Here is a 26,208-nt window from a genome sequence, read left to right on the forward strand (position 1 = left end):
TGTGGCTATAATTCTGGAGGCTTGAACAAATTATGAATTATTATTCATAAGTGTGCAGTGTCATAACTACATCTCTGACGTTTATAACAAACCAAACAGTTTGAAAATCAGTAGAAAATTTAGCAAGTTATGGTTATTTAAAAAGTGCATGCAACATTAAAACACAATGAGTGAGCGAGCTGACTGAGACAAGATGGCTGCCAGGGGCGGACGTCGACCTCCATTGGCCAGCAGCGGACGAGACATCTAGCCTTTATTATGTATGTCTATGGTAAATACTGTCTCTCTTCTTCTTCTGCGTGACAAGCGAGTGTCAGAAGCGTAAAGTGGCGCAGCGCCATCTAGTGTACCGGGAGCGCCATCATCTACTGAATGTGCACGTTCACTCGGCGCATCGCCAGTGGAAAAGGCTCAGGTGTGAACACAAAGACACACCGAAAAACGCTGGCGATAATCGCACATGATAATCATCCCAGTGTGCACAGGCCTTTAGATTACATTTATTAGAATGAATGAACTATAGCATTTATTTGAATTAATTATCGAGAGATGGATAATTAGGCTGCTGTCACTTTAAGACCGAATGCATGATCCAATACACACTGATACACATTCATTTGTGTTAGTTTTTTCTGTTTAAATTCACAGACACACAGGGACGCGTTTACACCACATAACGATACTCGGTTACTTAACGTAACCTCGGTTCTCTCTAGAAGAGGGAACGAGTATTGCGTAAGTTCCTTACGCTACGGGAAAGTATTCTTTCTTCGAGATTTCTGAAAACCCCAAAATTATCCTTAATTTTGTAACATTGTCAACGCAGTGCGGCAGCCTGGCAGACCATAGCAGGCTATTCCAGCGTGCTATTGGCTGCTCTGCTGGCAACTGCAGCAGCCTATCGGTGAGCCCGCGTGACGTGGCGACCAATGAGGGCGCTTCGCGCCCACCTGGCTTCATTTGCCTACAGGTGGGGCGTGGCCACGTGTATATAAGCAGGGCTCACGGGCTGCATATTCGATTTTCGTAGTTCTGAAGCGTAAAAGCCCGCGGGGCGCACGGCAAGGAACGCAATACTCGTTCCCTCTTCTAGAGAGAACCGAGGTTACGTTAAGTAACCGAGTATCGTTCTCTTACGAGAGGTTCTCTCGTATTGCGTAAGTTCCTTATGCTACGGGAACATATTGTCAACGCCGTGCGCGCCTCGCATACAGCATATGTATCCCAGGGAACCGGGGACCATAACACTGCTCGGGCAGGGTGGCCGGTAAGGAAAACGGGCCACCACATATACAGACACTTCATTCGAACTGACGGGTGGTTTACGACGGGTGGTTACAACACCCTGTCCCATGAATGAGGGAACGGCACCTGCCGGTCTCCTTCAAATTCACCACACCTTGTCTCATGAATGAGGGAGCGGCAACGCCGGTCGCCTTCAAATTCACAATATCTTGTTATATGAGTGAGGTAACGGCACCGCCGGTCACCTTCAAACTCACAACAGCTCGTCTCGTAAATGAGGGAACGGCACCGCCGGTCTCCTTCAAATTCACATGAGCCTAGTACCGAACTTACTACCAGTATGTGAGCTATGTCTGCGCAGAATCCCTGGGCAGAACCAACGGCCCTATTGAACTGATAACACTTTCGCCTGTAAGGCAGGAACTTCCAGATTGTAAAATCTCACGAACGTAGACGGGGAGGCCCAGCCTGCCGCCATACAGATATCGTGGATGGAAATCCCTCTGGCCCAAGCCCACGAAGAGGCCATGCCTCTGGTGGAGTGTGCTCTGACACCTAGCGGGCACTGCAGGTGTTTGGAAGCGTATGCAGTTGCAATCGCGTCCACTATCCACCTGGACAGGGTCTGTTTCGAGGAGGCGAGACCTTTAGTGCGCCCACCAAACAAAACAAATAGCTGCTCAGAACGCCTGAAGGCGGCGGAGCGTGTGACATAAACCCTCAATGCCCTGACAGGGCAGAGGATATTGCCACCGTCCCCCTCATCGGATGCTGGCAGAGCCGAGAGGGAGATAATCTGCGCCCTGAAGGGAGTGCCGATCGCTTTGGGGACATAACCATGCCTCGGTCTGAGAATGACCTTAGAGTCATTAGGACCGAACTCCATACACGTCGGGCTCACTGAGAGCGCGTGTAGATCCCCCACGCGTTTCACTGAAGCCAGAGCTATCAGAAACGCGGTTTTTAGCGAAAGGAACCTTGGTTCCACAGTCTCGAGCGGTTCAAAGGGATGAGCCTTCAGGGCCTCTAGGACCAAGGCCAGATCCCATATAGGAACCGACGGGGGCCGCGGGGGATTCATCCGTCTGGCTCCTCTGAGGAAACGGACGATGAGCTCGTTCCTTCCTAGCGTGCTGCCTAGCGTCGTCTGAGCGAACGCTGCTATAGCCGCCACATACACTTTGAGCGTGGAAGGGGACCTGCCCAATTCCAAAAGCTCTTGGAGGAAGGAGAGCACCCGCTGGACTCCACATTGCTGTGGGTCCAATCCCTTGGAAACACACCACTCAGTGAACACCGACCACTTAGAACTATATAACCGCCTCGTCGAGGGGGCTCTAGAGTGTGAAATCGTGTTCATAACCCCTTCGGGCAGGTCAACGGGTATCCGTTGGTCACCCATACATGCAGAGACCATCGCTCTGGATGGGGATGCCAAACTGACCCTCCTGCTTGAGAGAGAAGGTCTGCTCTCAACGGAACTGGCCAGGGGGGTGAGTGCGACAGCTTCACCAGCTCTGGGTACCAAATCTGGTTCTCCCAGCGCGGTGCTATAAGGAGCACCGGACGGCGCGTTTCCCTGATTTTCGCTATGACCTGAGGCAATAGGGAGATCGGCGAGAAAGCATACAGCGGGAGGCTGGGCCAAGTTTGGGACAGCGCATCCTCGCTTTTGGATAGAAACGTCGGGCAGCGGGCGTTCTCTTTTGTTGCAAAGAGGTCGAGCTCCGCTCTGCCGAACAGGCGCCATACCAGCTGGACTGTCTGGGGGTGCAGGGACCATTCTCCTGGGAGAATGAGGCCCCTGGACAGCTTGTCCGGACCCACATTGAGGTGGCCCGGCACGTGCGCAGCTCTCAACGAGCGCAGCGAGCTGTGTGCCCACACGAGCAGGCGTTCTGTCAGTTTGCCCAGACCTCTGGACCTGACACCGCCCTGCCGGTTCACGTAGGACACCACTGTGGTATTGTCCGACCGGACTAACACATGGTGTCCTCGTATAAGCGGGAGAAACTGCTTGAGCGCGTTCTCTACCGCTATCATCTAACCTACCGCTATCTCAACCAAACAGTTTATGTGTAGGAGTTTTTCCTCGCTCGACCAAAGGCCCGAGGCTGATCTGCCCTCGAAAACGGCGCCCCAACCCGTGGTGGAGGCGTCCGTCGAGATGACCTTGCGGTGTGAGATGGCTCCCATCGTCACTCCCCTCTGGTACCAGTCGGCTACTAACCAGGGCTCTAGGGCTGACACGCAGCCCTGAGTCACTCTGATCCTGAAGCCACCGGACGCCCAGGCCCTGTGAGGCACTCGGGCGTTTAACCAGCATTGCAGCGGGCGCATGCGCATTAAGCCCAGCTGGAGCGCAGCTGCAGCTGAGGCCATACGTCCCAGCATCCTCTGAAACAGCTTGAGAGGTGCGATTTTGCCCGGCCGAAAGTACGCAGCCATGCGCCGAACTTGGCGCGCGCGATGGGGTGACAGGCGGGCTGACATTGCCACAGTGTCCAGATTCAAACCCAGAAATGAGGTTGATTGCGTGGGCACTAATGAGCTCTTGGTCCAATTGACCGTGAGCCCTAGGCTGTCCAGATGGCTGAGCAGCATTGCCCTGTGGGCGAGGAGCTCGGCCTCCGACTGCGCCAGGATGAGCCAATCGTCCAGATAGTTCAATACTCGCATCCCTCGATTTCTCAGAGGAGCGAGGGCCACGTCCATGCACTTCGTAAATGTACGGGGTGCTAGTGACAGGCCGAACGGAAGGACGGTGTATTGATAAGCCTGGCCGTCGAAGGCGAATCGTAAGAATGGCCTGTGACGCGGCGTTATCTTGATTTGAAAATATGCATCTTTCAAATCTAGGGAGATTAGCCAGTCTCTCGGGCGAATATGCGCGAGGATCTGCTTGGTCGTGAGCATCTTGAACGATCTTTTCATAAGAGCTTTGTTCAGACGCCTCAGATCCAGAATCGGTCTGAGCGACCCATCCCTTTTTGGCACGAGAAAATACCGGCTGTAAAAACCTGACTCGCTCATAGAGTGGGGAACCGGTTCTATAGCCCCTTTGCACAGCAGCGTGGCTATTTCTGCTCGAAGTAGATGTGCTACTTCCTCGCTCACTCTCGTCTCTGTACGCGCACAGAAGCGCGGAGGGCGGCGAGCAAACTGCAGAGTGTACCCGTGCTTCACTGTTTTCAGCACCCATTCTGATACACCCGGAATGGCTTCCCACGCTCTCGCGTGCGCCACACGGGATAGAACGGCCTCCGGACTCGAAACGCCGCGCTTCGCGGGTTTGACGGCCTGTATAGGAGGGGCGGGCGCAGTGCGCGCGCTCTCTGTGCTGTGGGCCAGCCGATCGCTCGCGATGGCTGGCCGCCCTACACACTGCATCTCTGCCGCTTCGAGCGGGGAGTGGCTTGTGTGCGGCCCTACACTCATCGCTCCGGCCACCCTGGGCGGAAAACAAATGGTGTGTGGCGCGGCGCGTGGCGCCTGAGGCATAATGTTCGCGAAAATGTGTGAGCGCGTTTGAGCGGGCACAACTCTTACGCGTGGAACATGACCAGTTAAGAGTGGCTGTGTGACAGCGCGTGTGGTGGTTAGTCGTGGACGCAAACAAGCGGACACGTGACCTAACTCTAGCACTCGAGCGGCCGGTGGCCGCTTTATGTGAGTGGGGGACACAGGGTTTATAGTGCTTGTGTGCAGGGGTGAACACAGAAAAGTGGGCACATTTACTGCATTTGAAACACATACGGCGCGAGCCGTGCGACCAGAAATAATGCAACTTTTGTGATTTCTCTGGTTCGCCGTAAAAACGGCGGTTATTGACAGGCGAGAAGGCATTTTTGCCGGCTCGTTGGCTGCGTGAAATCCATCTGCAGCAGCCACAGTGGTGGGGGCTGACAGGAAAAAGAGTTTTGACGGTTGTCCGGCCGCGGCGGGACTTAACCGTCGTTTCTCGCCTCTTGCTAGGAGGACTTTGGAGGCTCGGGCTTCAGCGTGATCCTAGGCCGGGGGCCCCGAGGTGGAGGCGGCTTACCACGGCTGGAAGAGCGCGATCTGGGGCGGCCGCTCGGTCTTCTCTGAGACGAAGGGGGCCGCGCTGGGCGCTGTGCAGAGCTCGTTGCTGGCTGGTCACGAGGACGGCGAGCAGCGGAGCTATTGCTAGCGCCGGGGCGTCGAGGCAGGAAAAGGTTCATGGCCTGCGTCGTTTTCTGCACTTCGGAGAAACGGTCGACGATCCCCTTGACCGCTGGTCCGAAAAGCCCAGACGGAGAGAGCGGGGCGTTTAGGAAGGCAGCGCGCTCTGTTTCTCGCATGTCCGCGAGCGTGAGCCAGAGGTGGCGCTCAGCTACCGTGAGGGAGGCCATAGAGCGTCCGAGGGCCTGTGCTGCGGTCTTGGTGGCGCGAAGGGAGAGATCCGTCGCGCTTCGCAAATCCGTGATTAACTCAGCGTCACAGCATTTCTCGTCCAGGTCGCGGAGGAGATTAGCTTGGAGGATTTGCAGCACGGCCATAGAGTGCAGAGCGGACGCAGCTTGACCGGAGGCAGCGAAAGCGCGGCCGATCAGCGATGACGTCACTCTGCAGGCCTTAGACGGGAGGGCAGCCTTTGAGCGCCAACCAGAAGGCGGGCAAAGGTGCGCTGCGACCGCCTCTTCCACCGGAGGGATAGCGTTGTAGCCTTTCTCAGCCGCGCCGTCAACTTGTGAGAGCGTCGAAGAAGCCTGAGACGAGACCCTCGCGGAGAATGGCGCGTTCCAGGACTTTGCGAGCTCCTCGTGAAGCTCTGGCAGAAAGGGTGCAGTCCTGGAGGTGGGCGCACGGCGACGACTGTTTAGGAAGCATCCGTCAAGTCGGTTCGGCGCTGCCACCTTAGGCGGGGCCCATTCGAGGCCTAGCTGCTCGACAGCCCGGGTGAGAAGGCGCAACAGTTCGGCGTCCTCACCCGCTCGAGAGCGTCCGGAGCCCCGGACTGAAGAGGTCGCGGAAGACCAGTCCTCGCTGTCGGAAGCCATGATGGAGCAGCTGTCGGCGCGTTCCGCGGCCGCATCCGCCTCATCCCCGGAGGCGGCAACAGAAATGGCGGCCTGGGGTGGGGGCGGGGAAGGCGAGAGTGAAGCGGGCGGGAAAGGTTCCGGCGAGCTTCTCTCGGCGAACTCCGGAGTCCGCTGCGAGCGGCGCTTCTTTCTGCGCGGCGTGGCAGGGACTGGAGGGATATCATCTTCGAACAGGACGAGTCGAGCCCGCAGGGTCGACATCGTCAGTTCTTCGCACTCTTGGCATCCGCCAGCGAGGAGTGCGGCGGCGGCGTGATCACAGCCCAGGCAGAGAGCGCAGATCACATGGCGGTCCCCGGAGCTGAGCTGCGCGTGACACGAGCCGCAGGTGGAACGAGACATTTGTATCAACACTCGGCTCTTTTTGTGAAAAGTGTGACGCAGCGGCGACAACACTTTGAGCGTAAAAGGATATGGGGCTGCCGGATAGCAGAGCAGGCACGGATGGCTGAAGGTGGCGCGATGCTGCCGGCTTCCTCAGGCGCTGTCCTCTGCTTGCTTGTCTGCGCGTTCACGGCGGCGGGTTCCAGATCCAGCGATGCGAAGGGCTTCGCTGAAGAAAAGAAAATCGAATATGCAGCCCGTGAGCCCTGCTTATATACACGTGGCCACGCCCCACCTGTAGGCAAATGAAGCCAGGTGGGCGCGAAGCGCCCTCATTGGTCGCCACGTCACGCGGGCTCACCGATAGGCTGCTGCAGTTGCCAGCAGAGCAGCCAATAGCACGCTGGAATAGCCTGCTATGGTCTGCCAGGCTGCCGCACTGCGTTGACAATGTTACAAAATTAAGGATAATTTTGGGTTTTTCAGAAATCTCGAAGAAAGAATACTTTCCCGTAGCGTAAGGAACTTACGCAATACGAGAGAACCTCTCGTAAGAGAACAGACTATTATTTACTTGGATCCTCGCCAATGCAGGCATTTTGACATGTTTTTGTGTGAATCAAGCGCAAGAAGACGTGAAAGAGAACTCATTTCAGTATTCACACGCTGTGTTTGTGTGTGTGTGTGTGTGTGAGTGAATCAAGCGCAAGAAGACGTGAAAGAGAACTCATTTCAGTATTCACACGCTGTGTGTGTGTGTGTGTGTGTGTGTGTGAGTGAATCAAGCGCAAGAAGATGTGAAAGAGAACTCAATTTAGTATTCACACGCTGTGTGTGTGTGTGTGTGTGTGTGTGAGTGAATCAAGCGCAAGAAGATGTGAAAGAGAACTCATTTCAGTATTCACACGCTGTGTGTGTGTGTGTGTGTGTGTGTGTGTGTGTGTGACAATCAAGCGCAAGAAGACGTGAAAGAGAACTCAATTTAGTATTCACACGCTGTGTGTGTGTGTGTGTGTGTGTGTGTGTGTGTGTGTGTGTGTGTGTGAGTGAATCAAGCGCAAGAAGACGTGAAAGAGAACTCAATTTAGTATTCACACGCTGTGTGTGTGTGTGTGTGTGTGTATGTGTGTGTATGTGTGTGTGTGTGTGTGTGTGTGTGTGTGTGTGTGAATCAAGCGCAAGAAGACGTGAAAGAGAACTCAATTTAGTATTCACACGCTGTGTGTGTGTGTGTGTGTGTGTGTGTGTGTGTGTGTGTGTGTGTGTGTGTGTGTGTGTGTGTGTGTGTGTGTGTGTGTGTGTGTGTGTGTGTGTGTGTGTGTGTGTGTGTGTGTGTGTGTGTGTGAATCAAGCGCAAGAAGACGTGAAAGAGAACTAAATTTAGTATTCACACGCTGTGTGTGTGTGTGTGTGTGTGTGAATCAAGCGCAAGAAGACGTGGAAGAGAACTCAATTCAGTATTCACACGCTGTGTGTGTGTGCATGTGCGTGTGTGCGTGTGTGTGTGTGAATCAAGTGCAAGAAGACGTGAAAGAGAACTCAATTCAGTTTTCACACACTGTGTGCGTGTGCATGTGTGTGGTTTGTGTGTGTGTGAATCAAGCTCAAGAAGATGTGAAAGAGAACTCAATTCAGTATTCAAACGCTGTGTGTGTGTGTGTGTGTGTGTGTGTGTGTGTGTGTGTGTGTGTGTGTGTGTGTGTGTGTGTGTGTGTGTGTGTGTGTGTGTGTGTGTGTGTGTGTGTGTGTGTGTGTGTGTGTGTGTGTGTGTGTGTGTGTGTGTGTGTGTGTGTGTGTGTGTGTGTGTGTGTGTGTGTGTGTGTGTGTGTGTGTGTGTGTGTGTGTGTGTGTGTGTGAATTACCTGCATCTGTTCAGCATCTCTCTCTCTCTATTAACAATTAATCTGTGAGTTTAATTACTTCAAAAACAGCGCGACCCCTCGTCGCTGAGAAATGTAATAGCAATTCAGTAGCGAAGTTATTTTATTAATAAAGGTCGCTGTGTGTGTGAGTTTGTGTTTCAGTGAAAGCAGTGCATTCATATAGAACATGACCTGGAATTACCTGGTCATTAAACGGTTTAACGGCACACCTTCCAGCCAATCAGAATCCAGTATTCAGACTCTAATGATATCTGACCATTTGTACTGTACTTTTTTGGAATATATTTTTGTACGTTCAGTGATTGATCTCAGTTTCTGTCTGTTTTCTTCACCCTCAGCTTACAATGACAAGATTGTGGCTTTCCTCCGCCAGCCAAACATACTAGACCTGCTGCAGGACCGGCAACCCAGTCTAGCCCGAAACCACACGCTCAGGTGAGGCCGTCCCGCACCGGGATAGAGATGGAGACACGCTACACAACATTGTAATTTTATACCAAATAAAATCAAAGCACTCAAACATACACTAGCAGAAAAAGTTGTTGCATTTTGTGTACAATACAAAAATTACAAGTCTAGTGTTGTAGTGTTAAGCTCATATCGCAGTGCAGTTATGGCTCTATCACACACTCGGCTCAATGCAACGCCAGACCCGACGCGAGTGTGTTCTGCGAGTGTGTTCTGCGAGTGTGTCCTGCGAGTGTGTTCTGCGAGTGTGTCCTGCGAGTGTGTTCTGCGAGTGTGTTCTGCGAGTGTGTTCTGCGAGTGTGTCCTGCGAGTGTGTTCTGCGAGTGTGTTCTGCGAGTGTGTTCTGCGAGTGTGTTCTGCGTGTGTATTCTGCGAGTGTGTTCTGCGTGTGTATTCTGCGAGTGTGTTCTGCGTGTGTATTCTGCGAGTGTGTTCTGCGAGTGTGTTCTGCGTGTGTGTTCTGCGAGTGTGTTCTGCGTGTGTGTTCTGCGAGTGTGTTCTGCGAGTGTGTTGTGCGAGTGTGTTCTGCGAGTGTGTTCTGCTAGTGTGTTCTGCGAGTGTGTTCTGCGTGTGTATTCTGCTAGTGTGTTCTGCGTGTGTGTTCTGCGTGTGTGTTCTGCGAGTGTGTTCTGCGTGTGTGTTCTGCGAGTGTGTTCTACGAGTGTGTCCTGCGAGTGTGTTCTGCGTGTGTGTTCTGCGAGTGTGTTCTGCGTGTGTGTTCTGCGAGTGTGTTCTGCGTGTGTATTCTGCGAGTGTGTTCTGCGAGTGTGTTCTGCGAGTGTGTCCTGCGAGTGCGTTCTGCGAGTGTGTCCTGCGAGTGTGTTCTGCGAGTGTGTTGTGCGAGTGTGTTCTGTGTGTGTGTTCTGCGAGTGTTTTCTGCGAGTGTGTTCTGCGAGTGTGTTCTGCTAGTGTGTTCTGCGTGTGTGTTCTGCGTGTGTGTTCTGCGTGTGTGTTCTGCGAGTGTGTTCTGCGAGTGTGTTCTGCGAGTGTATTCTGCGAGTGTGTTCTGCGTGTGTATTGTGCGTGTGTGTTCTGCGTGTGTGTTCTGCGTGTGTGTTCTGCGAGTGTATTCTGCGTGTGTGTTCTGCGAGTGTGTTCTGCGTGTGTGTTCTGCGTGTGTGTTCTGCGAGTGTGTTCTGCGTGTGTATTCTGCGAGTGTATTCTGCGAGTGTGTTCTGCGTGTGTGTTCTGCGTGTGTGTTCTGCGTGTGTGTTCTGCTAGTGTGTTCTGCGAGTGTGTTCTGCGTGTGTGTTCTGCGAGTGTGTTCTGCGTGTGTGTTCTGCGTGTGTGTTCTGCGAGTGTGTTCTGCTAGTGTATTCTGCGAGTGTGTTCTGCGTGTGTGTTCTGCGTGTGTGTTCTGCGAGTGTGTTCTGCGTGTGTGTTCTGCGTGTGTAATCTGCGAGTGTGTTCTGCGAGTGTGTTCTGCATGTGTGTTCTGCGAGTGTGTTCTGCGTGTGTGTTCTGCTAGTGTGTTCTGCGAGTGTGTTCTGCGAGTGTGTTCTGCGAGTGTGTTCTGCATGTGTGTTCTGCGAGTGTGTTCTGCGAGTGTGTTCTGCGAGTGTGTTCTGCGAGTGTGTTCTGCATGTGTGTTCTGCGAGTGTGTTCTGCGAGTGTGTTCTGCGAGTGTGTTCTGCGAGTGTGTTCTGCGAGTGTGTTCTGCGTGTGTGTTCTGCGTGTGTGTTCTGCATGTGTGTCCTGCGAGTGTGTCCTGCGAGTGTGTCCTGCGAGTGTGTCCTGCGAGTGTGTCCTGCGAGTGTGTTCTACGAGTGTGTCCTGCGAGTGTGTTCTGCGAGTGTGTCCTGCGAGTGTGTTCTGCGTGTGTGTTCTGCATGTGTGTCCTGCGAGTGTGTCCTGCGAGTGTGTCCTGCGAGTGTGTTCTACGAGTGTGTCCTGCGAGTGTGTCCTGCGAGTGTGTCCTGCGAGTGTGTTCTACGAGTGTGTTCTGCGAGTGTGTTCTACGAGTGTGTCCTGCGAGTGTGTCCTGCGAGTGTGTTCTGCGAGTGTGTTCTGCGAGTGTGTCCTGCGAGTGTGTTCTGCGAGTGTGTCCTGCGAGTGTGTCCTGCGAGTGTGTCCTGCGAGTGTGTTTTGCGAGTGTGTTCTGCGAGTGTGTTCTGCTAGTGTGTTCTGCGAGTGTGTTCTGCGAGTGTGTCCTGTGAGTGTGTTCTGCTAGTCTCAGTCGGACGCAGTTCTCATGTTCACGTCCAGCTCATAGACCGTAAAAAAAAATGGACGACGCGACTTCCGCTGACCATAGTTGAAGCTTTCTGAGGCCACCCCCCGTTTTTATAGCATCACATAACTCACTAAAACTAAACTTATTTAAAAAACGAACACTTGAAATGATATCATCGTAATAAAAACTAACTAAAATGACAGAAACAATTATTTGAAGTGTAATTTAATTGTTTAGTGTGTCTCGCGTCCATTCAAATACATGGAGGGGTGGGGTTTATGAGCTATACTGGGACCGGCCACCAGGGGGCGATCGAGGCGCGGAAGCTTCAGTTTCTGACAGGAGCGCTGCAGGCTCCAGCTCCTCGTGTTTAAATCTCAAACTCACTGCTCATCTGTTCCCCCATGGGCATCTGGTCTGAACTCCAGGTGTGATCAGGAGCATTGCTGGAGCTGCTATTGGAGGAACTGAAAACACTGACCAACACACACCTGTTCTAAAGTCACACACACACACACACTCACACACACCCGCTGTAAAGTCAATAGTGCAGTATTTGTGTGTTATTTAAAGAGTGTGTTAGTGATATGAGCCTATAGGAGGAGCACAACACACACACTCACTGATTATTACACTCACAGGGATGCGCAGCAGCACACACACACTCTGATTATTACACATACAGGGATGCGCAGCAGCACACACACACACACACTCTGATTATTACACTCACAGGGATGCGCAGCAGCACACACACACACACACTCTGATTATTACACACACAGGGATGCGCAGCAGCACACACACACACACTCTGATTATTACACACACAGGGATGCGCAGCAGCACACACACACACACACACTCTGATTATTACACACACAGGGATGCGCAGCAGCACACACACACACACTGATTATTACACACACAGGGATGCGCAGCAGCACACACACACACAGGGATGCGCAGCAGCACACACACACTCTGATTAATACACACACAGGGATGCGCAGCAGCACACACACACACACACACTCTGATTATTACACACACAGGGATGCGCAGCAGCACACACACACACAGGGATGCGCAGCAGCACACACACACACACACACTCTGATTATTACACACACAGGGATGCGCAGCAGCACACACACACACTCTGATTATTACACACACAGGGATGCGCAGCAGCACACACACACACAGGGATGCGCAGCAGCACACACACACACACACACACACTGATTATTACACACACAGGGATGCGCAGCAGCACACACACACACAGGGATGCGCAGCAGCACACACACACACACACACTCTGATTATTACACACACAGGGATGCGCAGCAGCACACACACACACACACACTCTGATTATTACACACACAGGGATGCGCAGCAGCACACACACACACAGGGATGCGCAGCAGCACACACACACACACACACTCTGATTATTACACACACAGGGATGCGCAGCAGCACACACACACACACACACTCTGATTATTACACACACAGGGATGCGCAGCAGCACACACACACACAGGGATGCGCAGCAGCACACACACACACACACACTCTGATTATTACACACACAGGGATGCGCAGCAGCACACACACACACACACACTCTGATTATTACAAACACAGGGACACGCAGCAGCACGCACACACACGCACACACAAACACACGGATTATTACACACACAGGGACGTGCAGCAGCACACACACACACACACACACACACACCCTCTCTGGAGAAGTTCAGTCTCTCCTCATGTCAACAGTGAATCCTCTAATGGTGCAGCTCAACTGGCCTTTAAAGGGAAAGGGAGATGAGGCTCTGATTGGTTTATTAAAGGGAAAGGGAGATGAGGCTCTGATTGGTTTATTAAAGGGAAAGGGAGATGAGGCTCTGATTGGTTTATTAAAGGGAAAGGGAGATGAGGCTCTGATTGGTTTATTAAAGGGAAAGGGAGATGAGGCTCTGATTGGTTTATTAAAGGGAAAGGGAGATGAGGCTCTGATTGGTTTATTAAAGGGAAAGGGAGATGAGGCTCTGATTGGTTTATTAAAGGGAAAGGGAGATGAGGCTCTGATTGGTTTATTAAAGGGAAAGGGAGATGAGGCTCTGATTGGTTTATTAAAGGGAAAGGGAGATGAGGCTCTGATTGGTTTATTAAAGGGAAAGGGAGATGAGGCTCTGATTGGTTTATTAAAGGGAAAGGGAGATGAGGCTCTGATTGGTTTATTAAAGGGAAAGGGAGATGAGGCTCTGATTGGTTTATTAAAGGGAAAGGGAGATGAGGCTCTGATTGGTTTATTAAAGGGAAAGGGAGATGAGGCTCTGATTGGTTTATTAAAGGGAAAGGGAGATGAGGCTCTGATTGGTTTATTAAAGGGAAAGGGAGATGAGGCTCTGATTGGTTTATTAAAGGGAAAGGGAGATGAGGCTCTGATTGGTTTATTAAAGGGAAAGGGAGATGAGGCTCTGATTGGTTTATTGCTCGTTATGCCCAAAACACACCCATGACTCATGAAGAGACGAGGCCCTTCTGGACCCTGAGCCGGACCTGCTGACCGTTTCTCCCGCCGTTAAACAGCAGAAGTGGATTCAGACACGGCCTAAGAGCTCCAGACCATGAGCAGATCTTACTCTTATTAAGATGAAACATGCCTAAACATGGAAAGAACAAAGTTTGTGCATCAGCATTTAAAGTGTGCATTAACAGCCGCACTAATGCAGCTGATCATTATCTTAAAAGCATTCCTGAATAGAGCATCACTGTTAAAAACTGGAGAGAGGGGGAATGTGTGTGAATGTTGACATGTTCTCCTGACGTGTTTCCTCTCAGGGAGAAAATCCATTACATCAGGACTGAAGGTCCTCAAGGTGTGGAAAAGCTGTCCTGCGACGCCGACCTGGTCATGCTGTTGAGGTACAGAGTCCAGTTTAAGTTGTAATGCAGAACCACAAGATCCTCAGTGTCTGATTCAGATTACCCCTGACTCGCTCACATGGACCAACATGAGGGACTTAAAGGGTTAGTTCACCCAAAAAATGTAAATTCTGTCATTAATGACTGACCCTCATGTGGTTGGACACCCGTCAGACCTCCGTTCATCTTCAGACACAAATGAAGATATTTTAGTGTAAATCTGATGCTGAGAAAGGCCTCCATTGGCTCAACTTTACACTCTCAAGACCCTTAAAAGGCACTAAAGACTAAAGTTACAAAGTCCATCTCACTACAGTGGCTCTACAATAACTTTATGAATCGGCGAGAATAGTTTTTGTGCGCAAAAAAACCCTAAATAACGACTTGTATAGAGATGACGATTTCAAAACACGGCATCATGAAGCTTCGAAGCGTTATGAATCAGTGAGTCGATTCAGCGGTTTGGAGCGTTATGAATCAGTGAGTCGATTCAGTGGTTGGGAGCGTTATGAATCAGTGAGTCGATTCAGTGGTCTGGAGCGTTATGAATCAGTGAGTCGATTCAGCGGTTTGGAGTGTTATGAATCAGTGAGTCAATTCAGCGTTTCGGAGCGTTATGAATCAGTGAGTCGATTCAGCGGTTTGGAGCGTTATGAATCAGTGAGTCGATTCAGCGGTTTGGAGCGTTATGAATCAGTGAGTCGATTCAGCGGTTCGGAGCGTTATGAATCAGTGAGTCGATTCAGCGGTTTGGAGCGTTATGAATCAGTGAGTCAATTCAGTGGTTCGGAGCGTTATGAATCAGTGAGTCGATTCAGCGGTTTGGAGCGTTATGAATCAGTGAGTCGATTCAGCGGTTTGGAGCGTTATGAATCAGTGAGTCAATTCAGTGGTTCGGAGCGTTATGAATCAGTGAGTTGATTCAGCGGTTTGGAGCGTTATGAATCAGTGAGTCGATTCAGTGGTTCGGAGCGTTATGAATCAGTGATTCGATTCAGTGGTCTGGAGCGTTATGAATCAGTGAGTCGATTCAGCGGTTTGGAGTGTTATGAATCAGTGAGTCAATTCAGCGTTTCGGAGCGTTATGAATCAGTGAGTCGATTCAGCGGTTTGGAGCGTTATGAATCAGTGAGTCGATTCAGCAGTTTGGAGCGTTATGAATCAGTGAGTCGATTCAGCGGTTTGGAGCATTATGAATCAGCGAGTCGATTCAGCGGTTTGGAGCGTTATGAATCAGTGAGTCGAATCAGCAGTTTGGAGCGTTATGAATCAGTGAGTCGATTCAGCAGTTTGGAGCGTTATGAATCAGTGAGTCGATTCAGCAGTTTGGATCGCCAAATTTCAGCAGTTTGGCGGTTTGACACGCGATCCGAATCATGAATCGACTCACTGATTCATAACGCTCCAAACTGCTGATTCGACTCACTGATTCATAACGCTCCAAACTGCTGATTCGACTCACTGATTCATAATGCTCCAAACCGCTGAATCGACTCACTGATTCATAATGCTCCAAACCGCTGAATCGACTCACTGATTCATAACGCTCCAAACCGCTGAATCGACTCACTGATTCATAACGCTCCAAACCGCTGAATCGACTCACTGATTCATAACGCTTCGAAGCTTCATGATGCAGTGTTTTGAAATCGGTCATCACTATATAAGTCGTTATTTAGGGTTTTTTTGCGCACAAAAACTATTCTCGTCGCTTCATAAAGTTATTGTAGAGCCGCTGTAGTGAGATGGACTTTGTAACTTTAGTCTTTAGTGTCTTTTAAGGGTCTTGAGAGTGTAAAGTTGAGCCAATGGAGGCCTTTCAGAGCATCAGATTTACACTAAAATATCTTCATTTGTGTCTGAAGATGAACGGAGGTCTGACGGGTGTCCAACCACATGAGGCTCAGTCATTAATGACAGAATTTACATTTTTGGGTGAACTAACCCTTTAATCTACTAATCAGCCTCTCCAGTTCAATACTAGATATAGTTTAAGCTACAACTGATGATTTCAACAAAGTAAACAATGTTCTCTTTTAACCTACTCAATTTAAAAATAAATTGTATACACTGATGGTCAAAAATGCTGAATAATTAAGTTTTTTTTTTCTTGTGCTCACCATTTATTTGAAGAAAAATACAGTAAAAAACATAAAACAGTGAAATATTATTGAATAGCTGAATATGTAGTAAAGTGTGATTTATTCCTGTGATCTTCAGCATCATTACTCCAGTCTTCAGTGTCACATGACCCTTCACTAATCACTCTCAAATGAGCATCTGATGATCAACACACAGTTATGATTATTATCAGTGTTGGTGCTTCACTGTGAAATGCTACCATCAAGTCTGGCATCAGTAAGAGCTTAAAAAATAGAAATGACTATGTTTATTCAGTATACACTCTAAAAAAAGGTGCTTTATGGCACTAAAAGTGTTTCTTTGGCTCGTAATCATAGGGGAACCACTTTAAATGCTGTATAGCACCATATCTTGTGCGGTTCTTCAGTGGTTCTTCACTGGTTCTTCAGTGGTTCTTCACCGGTTCTTCAGTGGTTCTTCAGCGGTTCTTCAGCGGTTCTTCAGCGGTTCTTCAGCGGTTCTTCAGCGGTTCTTCACCAGTTCTTCACCGGTTCTTCAGCGGTTCTTCAGTGGTTCTTCAGTGGTTCTTCACCGGTTCGTCAGTTACCCCTTTTCCACCAAGCCAGTGCTAGAGCTAATTCAGAGCCAGAGCTAGTCCAGGTTCATAGTTGGTTCACTCTAAAAAAAAAGGCTCGTAATCATAGGGGAACCTTTTTTAGTGCTATATAGCACCAATTTTGGTGCTTCAGTGGTTCTTCAGCGGTTCTTCAGAGGTGCTATATAGCACCTTAGTCAAAGAACCGGTGAAGAACCTCTGAAGAACCTCTGAAGAACCGGTGAAGAACCTCTGAAGAACCGCTGAAGAACCACTGAAGAACCAAAATTGGTGCTATGTAGCACTAAAAAAGGTTCCCCTATGATTACGAGCCAAGAACCATTTTTGGTGCCATATAGAACCTTTTTTTTTTTAGAGTGTTCGACTGAGGAGCCTTCTAAGAACCGGTTTGCTTTTCCACGGGCTGAGAGCCACAACAGAGCCATGTCTTACGCCACTGTTTACGTCTCATCTTTCTCAGCAACGCTAGCGAGGCAGCGGCAATGTTGCCAAGTCCGTGGTTTTGCCGCGGGCTGTTTTTTCATGTCCACAGGATGAAGCGACCCCAATTATGTGATATTTAGCCCCGGGAATGCGAATTTTAGTGCCAAAAAACACATATTTTACCCCCAAATGTGATTTTACTGGGGAATCCCCCCCTGGAACGCGATTGGGCTTGTTTTGAGTAGCAATTGGGCGGGTTTGTTGTGAAAACCTGGCCACCCTGGGCAGCAGGAAACACACACACACCAGGCTTGTTCGAGATGCATCGTCACTGCGCAAACCGATCCACGTATGATATAAAAAAAAAACGCATGAGTGAATCAAAAGCATAAGGAGTCATGTGCTCTCGCTGGACTGGTTATCATACGGCGATCGGTCTCTGCACAGCTGCGAACAAGCCTTCCATCAACAATGCAAACGTTGCGTTACTATTGATTCTCATGGCTTTACGATCCTACATCGGTTTCAAAACACAACGCAAACACAGCGAATCCAACGCATTCATGTAGGTCGCCGTAATTTGAATAGACGGAGATTACAAACGAGCAGCAGCTGTTAGCTCCATTAGCTCCATTAGCTGCTATTTCAAAAATGGCGGATCTAAAGTTTGTGTTGGTCTTGTTGACCCCGCCCCCAGCGCCTGACGGAATCGGTTCTTACTTCTAGCCCTGTTCTAGCCCAGCAATGTTTTGGTGCTACTTAAGAACCACTTTTCCTGGCTCGGAGCTGGGCTTTGTGTGAGGAAACACAAAGAACCGATTTGAAACTAGGCTCTGGCTCCGATCTAGCTCTGGCTCTGCTTTGGTGGAAAAGGGGTTCTTCACCGGTTCGTCAGTGGTTCTTCACTGGTTCTTCACTGGTTCTTCACCGGTTCGTCAGTGGTTCTTCAATGGTTCTTCAGTGGTTCTTCAGCGGTTCTTCATTGGTTCTTCAGAGGTTCTTCAGTGGTTCTTCAGTGGTTCTTCAGCGGTTCTTCAGTGGTTCTTCACTGGTTCTTCACCGGTTCTTCAGTGGTTCTTCACTGGTTCTTCACTGGTTCTTCACTGGTTCTTCACTGGTTCTTCAGAGGTTCTTCAGTGGTTCTTCAGAGGTTCTTCACCGGTTCTTCAGTGGTTCTTCACTGGTTCTTCACCGGTTCTTCAGTGGTTCTTCACTGGTTCTTCACTGGTTCTTCACCGGTTCGTCAGTGGTTCTTCAGTGGTTCTTCAGCGGTTCTTCACCGGTTCTTCAGTGGTTCTTCATTGGTTCTTCACTGGTTCTTCAGTGGTTCATCAGCAGTTCTTCACTGGTTCTTCAGTGCTTCTTCAACGGTTCTTCAGTGGTTCTTCAGCGGTTCTTCAGTGGTTCTTCAGCGGTTCTTCAGTGGTTCTTCAGTGGTTCTTCAGCGGTTCTTCACTGGTTCTTCAGCGGTTCTTCACTGGTTCTTCACTGGTTCTTCAGTGGTTCTTCAATGGTTCTTCAGTGGTTCTTCAGCGGTTCTTGACTGGTTCTTCTGCGGTTCTTCAGCGGTTCTTCACTGGTTCTTCAGTGGTTCATCAGCGGTTCTTCACCGGTTCTTCAGTGGTTCTTCAGCGGTTCTTCACCGGTTCTTCAGTGGTTCTTCACTGGTTCTTCAGTGGTTCATCAGCAGTTCTTCACTGGTTCTTCAGTGCTTCTTCAACGGTTCTTCAGTGGTTCTTCAGCGGTTCTTCACCGGTTCTTCAGTGGTTCTTCAGCGGTTCTTCAGTGGTTCTTCAGTGGTTCTTCAGTGGTTCTTCAGTGGTTCTTCAGCGGTTCTTCAGTGGTTCTTCACCGGTTCTTCACTGGTTCTTCAGCAGTTCTTCACCGGTTCTTCAATGGTTCTTCACCGGTTCTTCACCGGTTCTTCAGTGGTTCTTCACCGGTTCTTTAGTGGTTCTTCAGTGGTTCGTCAGTGGTTCTTCAGTGGTTCTTCAGTGGTTCTTCAGTGGTTCTTCAGCGGTCAGCGGTTCTTCAGTGGTTCTTCAGTGGTTCTTCAGCGGTCAGCGGTTCTTCAGCGGTTCTTCAGAGGTTCGTCAGTGGTTCGTCAGTGGTTCGTCAGTGGTTCTTCAGCGGTTCTTCAGTGGTTCTTCAGCGGTTCTTCAGTGGTTCGTCAGTGGTTCTTCAGTGGTTCTTCAGTGGTTCTTCAGCGGTCAGCGGTTCTTCAGAGGTTCGTCAGCGGTTCTTCAGTGGTTCTTCAGCTGTTCTTCAGCGGTTCTTCAGCGGTTCTTCAGCGGTTCTTCAGTGGTTCTTCAGTGGTTCTTCAGTGGTTCTTCAGCGGTCAGCGGTCAGCGGTTCTTCAGTGGTTCTTCAGTGGTTCTTCAGCGGTCAGCGGTTCTTCAGAGGTTCGTCAGTGGTTCGTCAGTGGTTCGTCAGTGGTTCTTCAGCTGTTCTTCAGTGGTTCTTCAGCGGTTCTTCAGTGGTTCGTCAGTGGTTCTTCAGTGGTTCTTCAGTGGTTCTTCAGTGGTTCTTCAGCGGTTCTTCAGTGGTTCGTCAGTGGTTCTTCAGTGGTTCTTCAGTGGTTCTTCAGCTGTTCTTCAGTGGTTCTTCAGCGGTTCTTCAGTGGTTCGTCAGTGGTTCTTCAGCTGTTCTTCAGTGGTTCTTCAGCGGTTCTTCAGAGGTTCGTCAGTGGTTCGTCAGTGGTTCGTCAGTGGTTCTTCAGCGGTTCTTCAGTGGTTCTTCAGCGGTTCTTCAGTGGTTCTTCAGCGGTTCTTCAGTGGTTCTTCAGCGGTTCTTCACTGCTTCTTCAGTGGTTCTTCAGCGGTTCTTCAGTGGTTCTTCAGCGGTTCTTCAGCGGTTCTTCAGTGGTTCTTCAGTGGTTCTTCAGCGGTTCTTCAGCGGTTCTTCAGAGGTTCTTCAGCGGTTCTTCAGCGGTTCTTCAGCGGTTCTTCAGTGGTTCTTCAGCGGTTCTTCAGTGGTTCTTCAGTGGTTCTTCAGCGGTTCTTCAGTGGTTCTTCAGCGGTTCTTCAGCGGTTCTTCAGCGGTTCTTCAGTGGTTCTTCAGTGGTTCTTCAGCGGTTCTTCAGTGGTTCTTCAGTGGTTCTTCAGCGGTTCTTCAGCGGTTCTTCAGCGGTTCTTCAGCGGTTCTTCAGTGGTTCACCATTTTTTAGAGTGTAGATGCATTAAATTGATTCAAGTGACAGTAAAGGCATTTATGAAGGATCACTAACACACACACACACACCTGTCCCACACACTTTTTAAAAGGTGTTTTTTGAGGTAAAAACACCCGACTCATTACCATATGGACAAATAAATGTATAAATAAATAAATGTGGAAATAAATAAAAGTGGAAATAAATAATTGTATAAATAAATAAATGAAACGATAAATAAAGGTGGGAAATAATACAATTATACATAAATAAGAAAATAAAAGTATGAATAATCATTTATTTTTGTTAGTTTTTTTACATTTCTTCGTATATTTACGTATTTATTTATGTATAATTATGTGAGCTTTGGCATTCCACACGTGTGACACTGAAGACTGGAGTAATGATGCTGAAGATCACAGGAATAAATGACACTTTACTATATATTCACACAGAGAACAGCTGATCTACACTGGAGGAATATTACACTGATTACTGGAGTTATGATCAGATAAACACAGCTTTAGTGAGCAGAAGAGACTCTTTCACAAACATTAAACATCTTAATTTATCATCATTTGAATGTTTTCTTCTGTGTCCTGCAGTCTGTTTGATGAGGAGATCATGTCGTTTATTCCATCTCACTCCTTCCACCCCGGCCTCAGCTTCTCTCCACGCTGCTCTCCTGGATCCTCGCCTCAGAGCTCACCTGGTACGATCACATCCAACGGCTTGGAAATCATATTTCATAGCAAGACTTTCATAATTGGGCTAGTCTACACCTAGTATATTTTTTAATAGTTCTAGCTTTGTAGCCAACAAAAAATTGCATGTGTATAAAAGATAAGGTATCCATATTTTTGGTCCGGTTTCATGAAAGAAAAAGACTATAGATGTGCTAAAAGTGATTTGTGTCAACGATAAAGGTGCAGTGTGTAAGTTTTAGCGGCATCTTGTGGTGAGGTTGTGAATTGCACCCGCTCACCCCTCCCTTTGGGAGCACATAGAGAAGCTACGGTGGCCCACACAGGACAAAGATGTTGCCGTGTGAGACAGCAGAGAGTGACTAGTGCTCTGAAGAGAAGTTTGTCCCTTTAGGGCCACTGTAGAAACATGGCGGCGCAAAATGGCGGCTTCACTGTAAGGGACTCGCGGTGTGTGTAGATAGAAACGGCTCATTCTAAGGTCATAAAAACATAACGGCTCATTATGTAAAGTCTTTATACTCCACTGAAAACATAGTTATAAATATTATATTGCATTTCTGTCAATAGATCCTCATAAATATTACACACTGCACCTTTAAAGGTCCTGTTCTTCGCGATTCCATTGTTCAAACTTTAGTTAGTGTGTAATGTTGCTGTTAGAGCATAAATAATACCTGTAAAATTATAAAGCTCAAAGTTCAATGCCAAGCGAGATATTTTATTTAACAGAAGTTCCCTTTCAAAGCCTACAGCGAACGGCTGGCTTGGACTACATCCTGGTACTTCCTTCTTTAATTACGTCAGAAGAGCGGTAGAACAGACTAACCTCCGCCCACAAAGAAACGCGAAAAAGGGGGCGCGGTCTTGTTGCTGTCCCACGTGGAGAAGCGGACGGTCGCGTGGAGAAAAGGAACTGTTGCGTTGAGTGTGTTTATCGCCATGTCGTCGAGACGCTGTTATTTTTATCCAGGAGTCAAATCACCTTTGTTTGGCTTTCCCAGGGACGCTGTAGAGATTATTGAACGCATACATCTCTCCGTTAAGAGGCGTGACCTTTCCAACGTGCGCTAAGCTGCTGTCAAATTACAACACAGGAACCGCTTTCACGTGCGCTAAGCTGTGGTCGAATCACAGCACAGGAACCGCTTGCACAATCAGAACTCGTTACGTATTTCTGAAGGAGGGACTTTATAGAACAAGGAAATCACCAGCCGTTTTTAGGACAGTGGAAACAGCGGTATACAGATAAGTAAATAGTGTGAAAAATACTGTGTTTTTTTACACGCGAAACATGAACACGTTATATTGCACACTGTAAACACAATCAAAGCTTCAAAAAAACACGAAGAACGGGACCTTTAAAGCCAACCTATCATGCCCTTTTTCAAAGCCTTCAAAAACACTTTATTTCCTTATATTCTCCATTGTTGCGGTTCCCAGTCTGTCTTCCCCTCCTTCAGAAAAGCACACTGTGCTCTGATTGGTCGGCTGGAGCAGTGTGTTGTGATTGGTGTTTGGGAAATGTCCCGCCCCTCACCATAACTGCCCGTTTTAACACACGACTAACGAACTCAACCAGGCCCCGCCCCTTTATTCTGCGCATAAACTATTTAAATGAGGGATATTGTGTTTGTCTGTGGAAAACATGAGCCACCCACATGAAAAAATACTATAGTATATTATAGTAAAATTACAGTAATATTACTCTAGTAAATACTATAGTGATTTTGAACCATACTATAGTAAAGATACTACAGTAAATTGTAGTATATTATAGTATTTACTTCACTTTGTTAATTTACTGTAGTATATTTACTATAGTATGGTTCAAAAACACTATAGTATTTACTAGAGTAATTTTACTATAATATACTAGGGATGCACGATATTATCGTCACGACATCGGAATCGGCCGATAAACGCTTAAAATATAAAAATCGGCATCGGCCGATATGAAAAAATTATACCGATATGCCTTGCCGATATAATAACGTGTTGATATGCGCCTGCAATAACTCACGTGTGCAAGGACTGCTATAGCGATAAGATCATGTCAGCTGTGTCATTCTTCAAGTGAAAACATGCAAATGCATTGCATGTATGGTGATTTATATTGTCAGTTTTTAAATGCTGCCTTGAATTTGTGAATCAACGCAGGATTGCCAGGTTTTCACAACAAAACTTGCCCAAAACAAGCCCAAAACAAGCCCAAAACTAGCTCAAAACTAGCCCAAATCAAGCCCAAAACAAGCTCAAAACAAGCCCAAAACAAGCCCAAAACTAGCCCAAAACAAGCCCAAAACAAGCCCAAAACAAGCTCAAAACAAGCCCAAAACTAGCCCAAATCAAGCCCAAAACAAGCCCAAAACAAGCCCAAAACAAGCCCAAAACTAGCCCAAAACAAGCCCAAAACAAGCCCAAAACAAGCTCAAAACAAGCCCAAAACAAGCCCAAAACTAGCCCAAAACAAGCCCAAAACAAGCCCAAAACTAGCCCAAAACAAGCCCAAAACTAGCCCAAAACAAGCCCAAAACAAGCTCAAAACAAGCCCAAAACAAGCCCAAAACTAGCCCAAAACAAGCCCAAAACAAGCCCAAAACTAGCCCAAAACAAGCCCAAAACAAGCCCAAAACAAGCTCAAAACAAGCCCAAAACAAGCTCAAAACAAGCCCAAAACAAGCCCAAAACAAGCCCAAAACTAGCCCAAATCAAGCCCAAAACAAGCCCAAAACTAGCCCAAAACTAGCCCAAATCAAGCCCAAAACAAGCCCAAAACAAGCTCAAAACAAGCTCAAAACAAGCCCAAAACAAGCTCAAAACAAGCCCAAAACAAGCTCAAAACAAGCCCAAAACAAGCCCAAAACAAGCCCAAATCAAGCCCAAAACAAGCCCAAAACAAGCCCAAAACAAGCCCAAAACAAGCCCAAAACTAGCTCAAAACAAGCCAAAAACTAGCTCAAAACAAGCCCAAAACAAGCCCAAAACAAGCCCAAATCAAGCCCAAAACAAGCCCAAAACAAGCCCAAAACAAGCCCAAAACAAGCTCAAAACAAGCCCAAATCAAGCCCAAAACAAGCTCAAAACAAGCCCAAAACAAGCCCAAATCAAGCCCAAAACAAGCTCAAAACAAGCCCAAAACAAGCCCAAAACAAGCCCAAATCAAGCCCAAAACAAGCTCAAAACAAGCCCAAAACAAGCCCAAAACAAGCCCAAAACTAGCTCAAAACAAGCCAAAAACTAGCTCAAAACAAGCCCAAAACAAGCCCAAAACAAGCCCAAATCAAGCCCAAAACAAGCTCAAAACAAGCCCAAAACAAGCCCAAAACTAGCTCAAAACAAGCCAAAAACTAGCTCAAAACAAGCTCAAAACAAGCCCAAAACTAGCCCAAAACAAGCCCAAAACAAGCCCAAAACAAGCCCAATCGCGTCTCCCCACTCTCTAGCGCACGCAGCAGCCTCCACAGCCGCTGAAGCTCCTCCAGGTCCTAGTGCCCGACTGGTAGAATGTTCCTATTTAGTGGAGGTGCTGTAGTTACAGTAATAAAATGAAAAGTAGAATACACAAATAAATAGAAGTTACTTCTTTTTCTGAATAAATAAAGCAGTAATGATGTTAAAGCACAAGCATGACACTTGTAAATTAAATACTTTTACATACAGTTTATTAATCTGTAATAAAATTGTATGAAATGGATGATGAAAAATAATCCAAGGAGCTCTACAATAACTGTGAATGTTTTTATCTGAAGCTAAAGACAGCATCAGCTGATCCCATGCCACCCCCACTTCATGTGAACAAACATTACATCCAAAAATACAATATTTAGGTTACAACTGCATCTGTCTGGGGAGAAAAATTACTGACTTTATTATTGTTATTTTCAGCGCTTTTAATATACTGTTATTTTAAAAAAGAACTTTAGTAACATTGATTTATTTTTAACAAGTGTCCTTTTAGTAAGGAGACCTCAGAAATCAAAAAAACTTTTTTTTGCTCAAAATTGTGGTTTCCAAACAAATGGAAAAAATAAACATATATCGGTATCGAAATCGGCATCGGCCAAAATTAGTTGAAAAATATCGGCATATCGGATATCGGCAAAAATCCAATATCGTGCATCCCTATAATATACTCTAGTATTTTTTCATGTGGCCAGTCTGTTGTGTGTAGCGCCTCATGCCAAAACACAGAAAAGGCTAAAACAGCGAGAGATCCTCACGTCAAGACGTTCTTTCAGAAATGTGCTTGATCACACACACACACACACACACACACACACACACCCCAGTGAGACACGAGTTATGTCCCGCTGTGCTGATAGCACTGCTGTTGATGAGATGGCTCAGAGAATGAGTGGATTATTGCACAGCATGGCTCTGCTCCTGCTCCATTTGCTTTGGTGTTTTCCCTTTGATGGCCCTAGACGTGTTAAATGTGTCTTTTCTTTGGCTTCATGCTTTTATTTCATTTTAATGAATTGTAAGACATTTTCGAATGAGGAAATGTTCTGTAGACGATGTGTGATTATATGCAGTGGTGTTTTGTGGTTTGACAGGTTTGCAGAGGGCCAGAGCGCCGGCTCCTTACCGAAGAGACTTTGAGGCTAAACTGCGCAATTTCTACAGGAAACTGGAGGCTAAAGGATATGGCCAGGGGCCCGGGAAAATTAAGTAAGTGTGGATGGATGGACATGATGGACATGATGGAGATAGATAGATAGATAGATAGATAGATAGATAGATAGATAGATAGATAGATAGATAGATAGATAGATAGATGGATGGATGGATGGATGGATGGATGGATGGATGGATGGATGGATGGATGGATGGATGGATGGATGGATGGATGGATGGATGGATGGATGGATGGATGGATGGATGGATGGATGGATGGATGGATGGATGGATGGACGGACGGACGGACATGATGGAGATAGATAGATAGATAGATAGATAGATGGATGGATGGATGGATGGATGGATGGATGGATGGATGGATGGACGGACGGACGGACATGATGGAGATAGATAGATAGATAGATAGATAGATCGATAGATGGATGGATGGATGGATGGATGGATGGATGGATGGATGGATGGATGGATGGATGGATGGATGGA

General features: G+C 48.0%; 1 protein-coding gene across 1 annotated transcript in view; it reads left to right on the plus strand.

The window, feature by feature from the left end:
* The window catches only part of hecw1a (HECT, C2 and WW domain containing E3 ubiquitin protein ligase 1a), a gene marked incomplete at both ends in the record, with an annotated part of 155,103 nt that overhangs the window by 105,165 nt on the left and 23,730 nt on the right, over positions 1–26,208 (plus strand). Inside the window, 4 exons of the mRNA XM_079805563.1 lie at positions 8,854–8,950; positions 14,022–14,105; positions 20,983–21,089; positions 25,641–25,755. Of these exons, the coding sequence (XP_079661689.1) occupies positions 8,854–8,950; positions 14,022–14,105; positions 20,983–21,089; positions 25,641–25,755 (403 nt within the window). The remainder of the gene's footprint in view (positions 1–8,853; positions 8,951–14,021; positions 14,106–20,982; positions 21,090–25,640; positions 25,756–26,208) is intronic.

Source organism: Gobio gobio, assembly GCF_949357685.1.
Source record: "Gobio gobio genome assembly, chromosome: 23".
Taxonomy (NCBI): Eukaryota; Metazoa; Chordata; class Actinopteri; order Cypriniformes; family Gobionidae; genus Gobio; species Gobio gobio.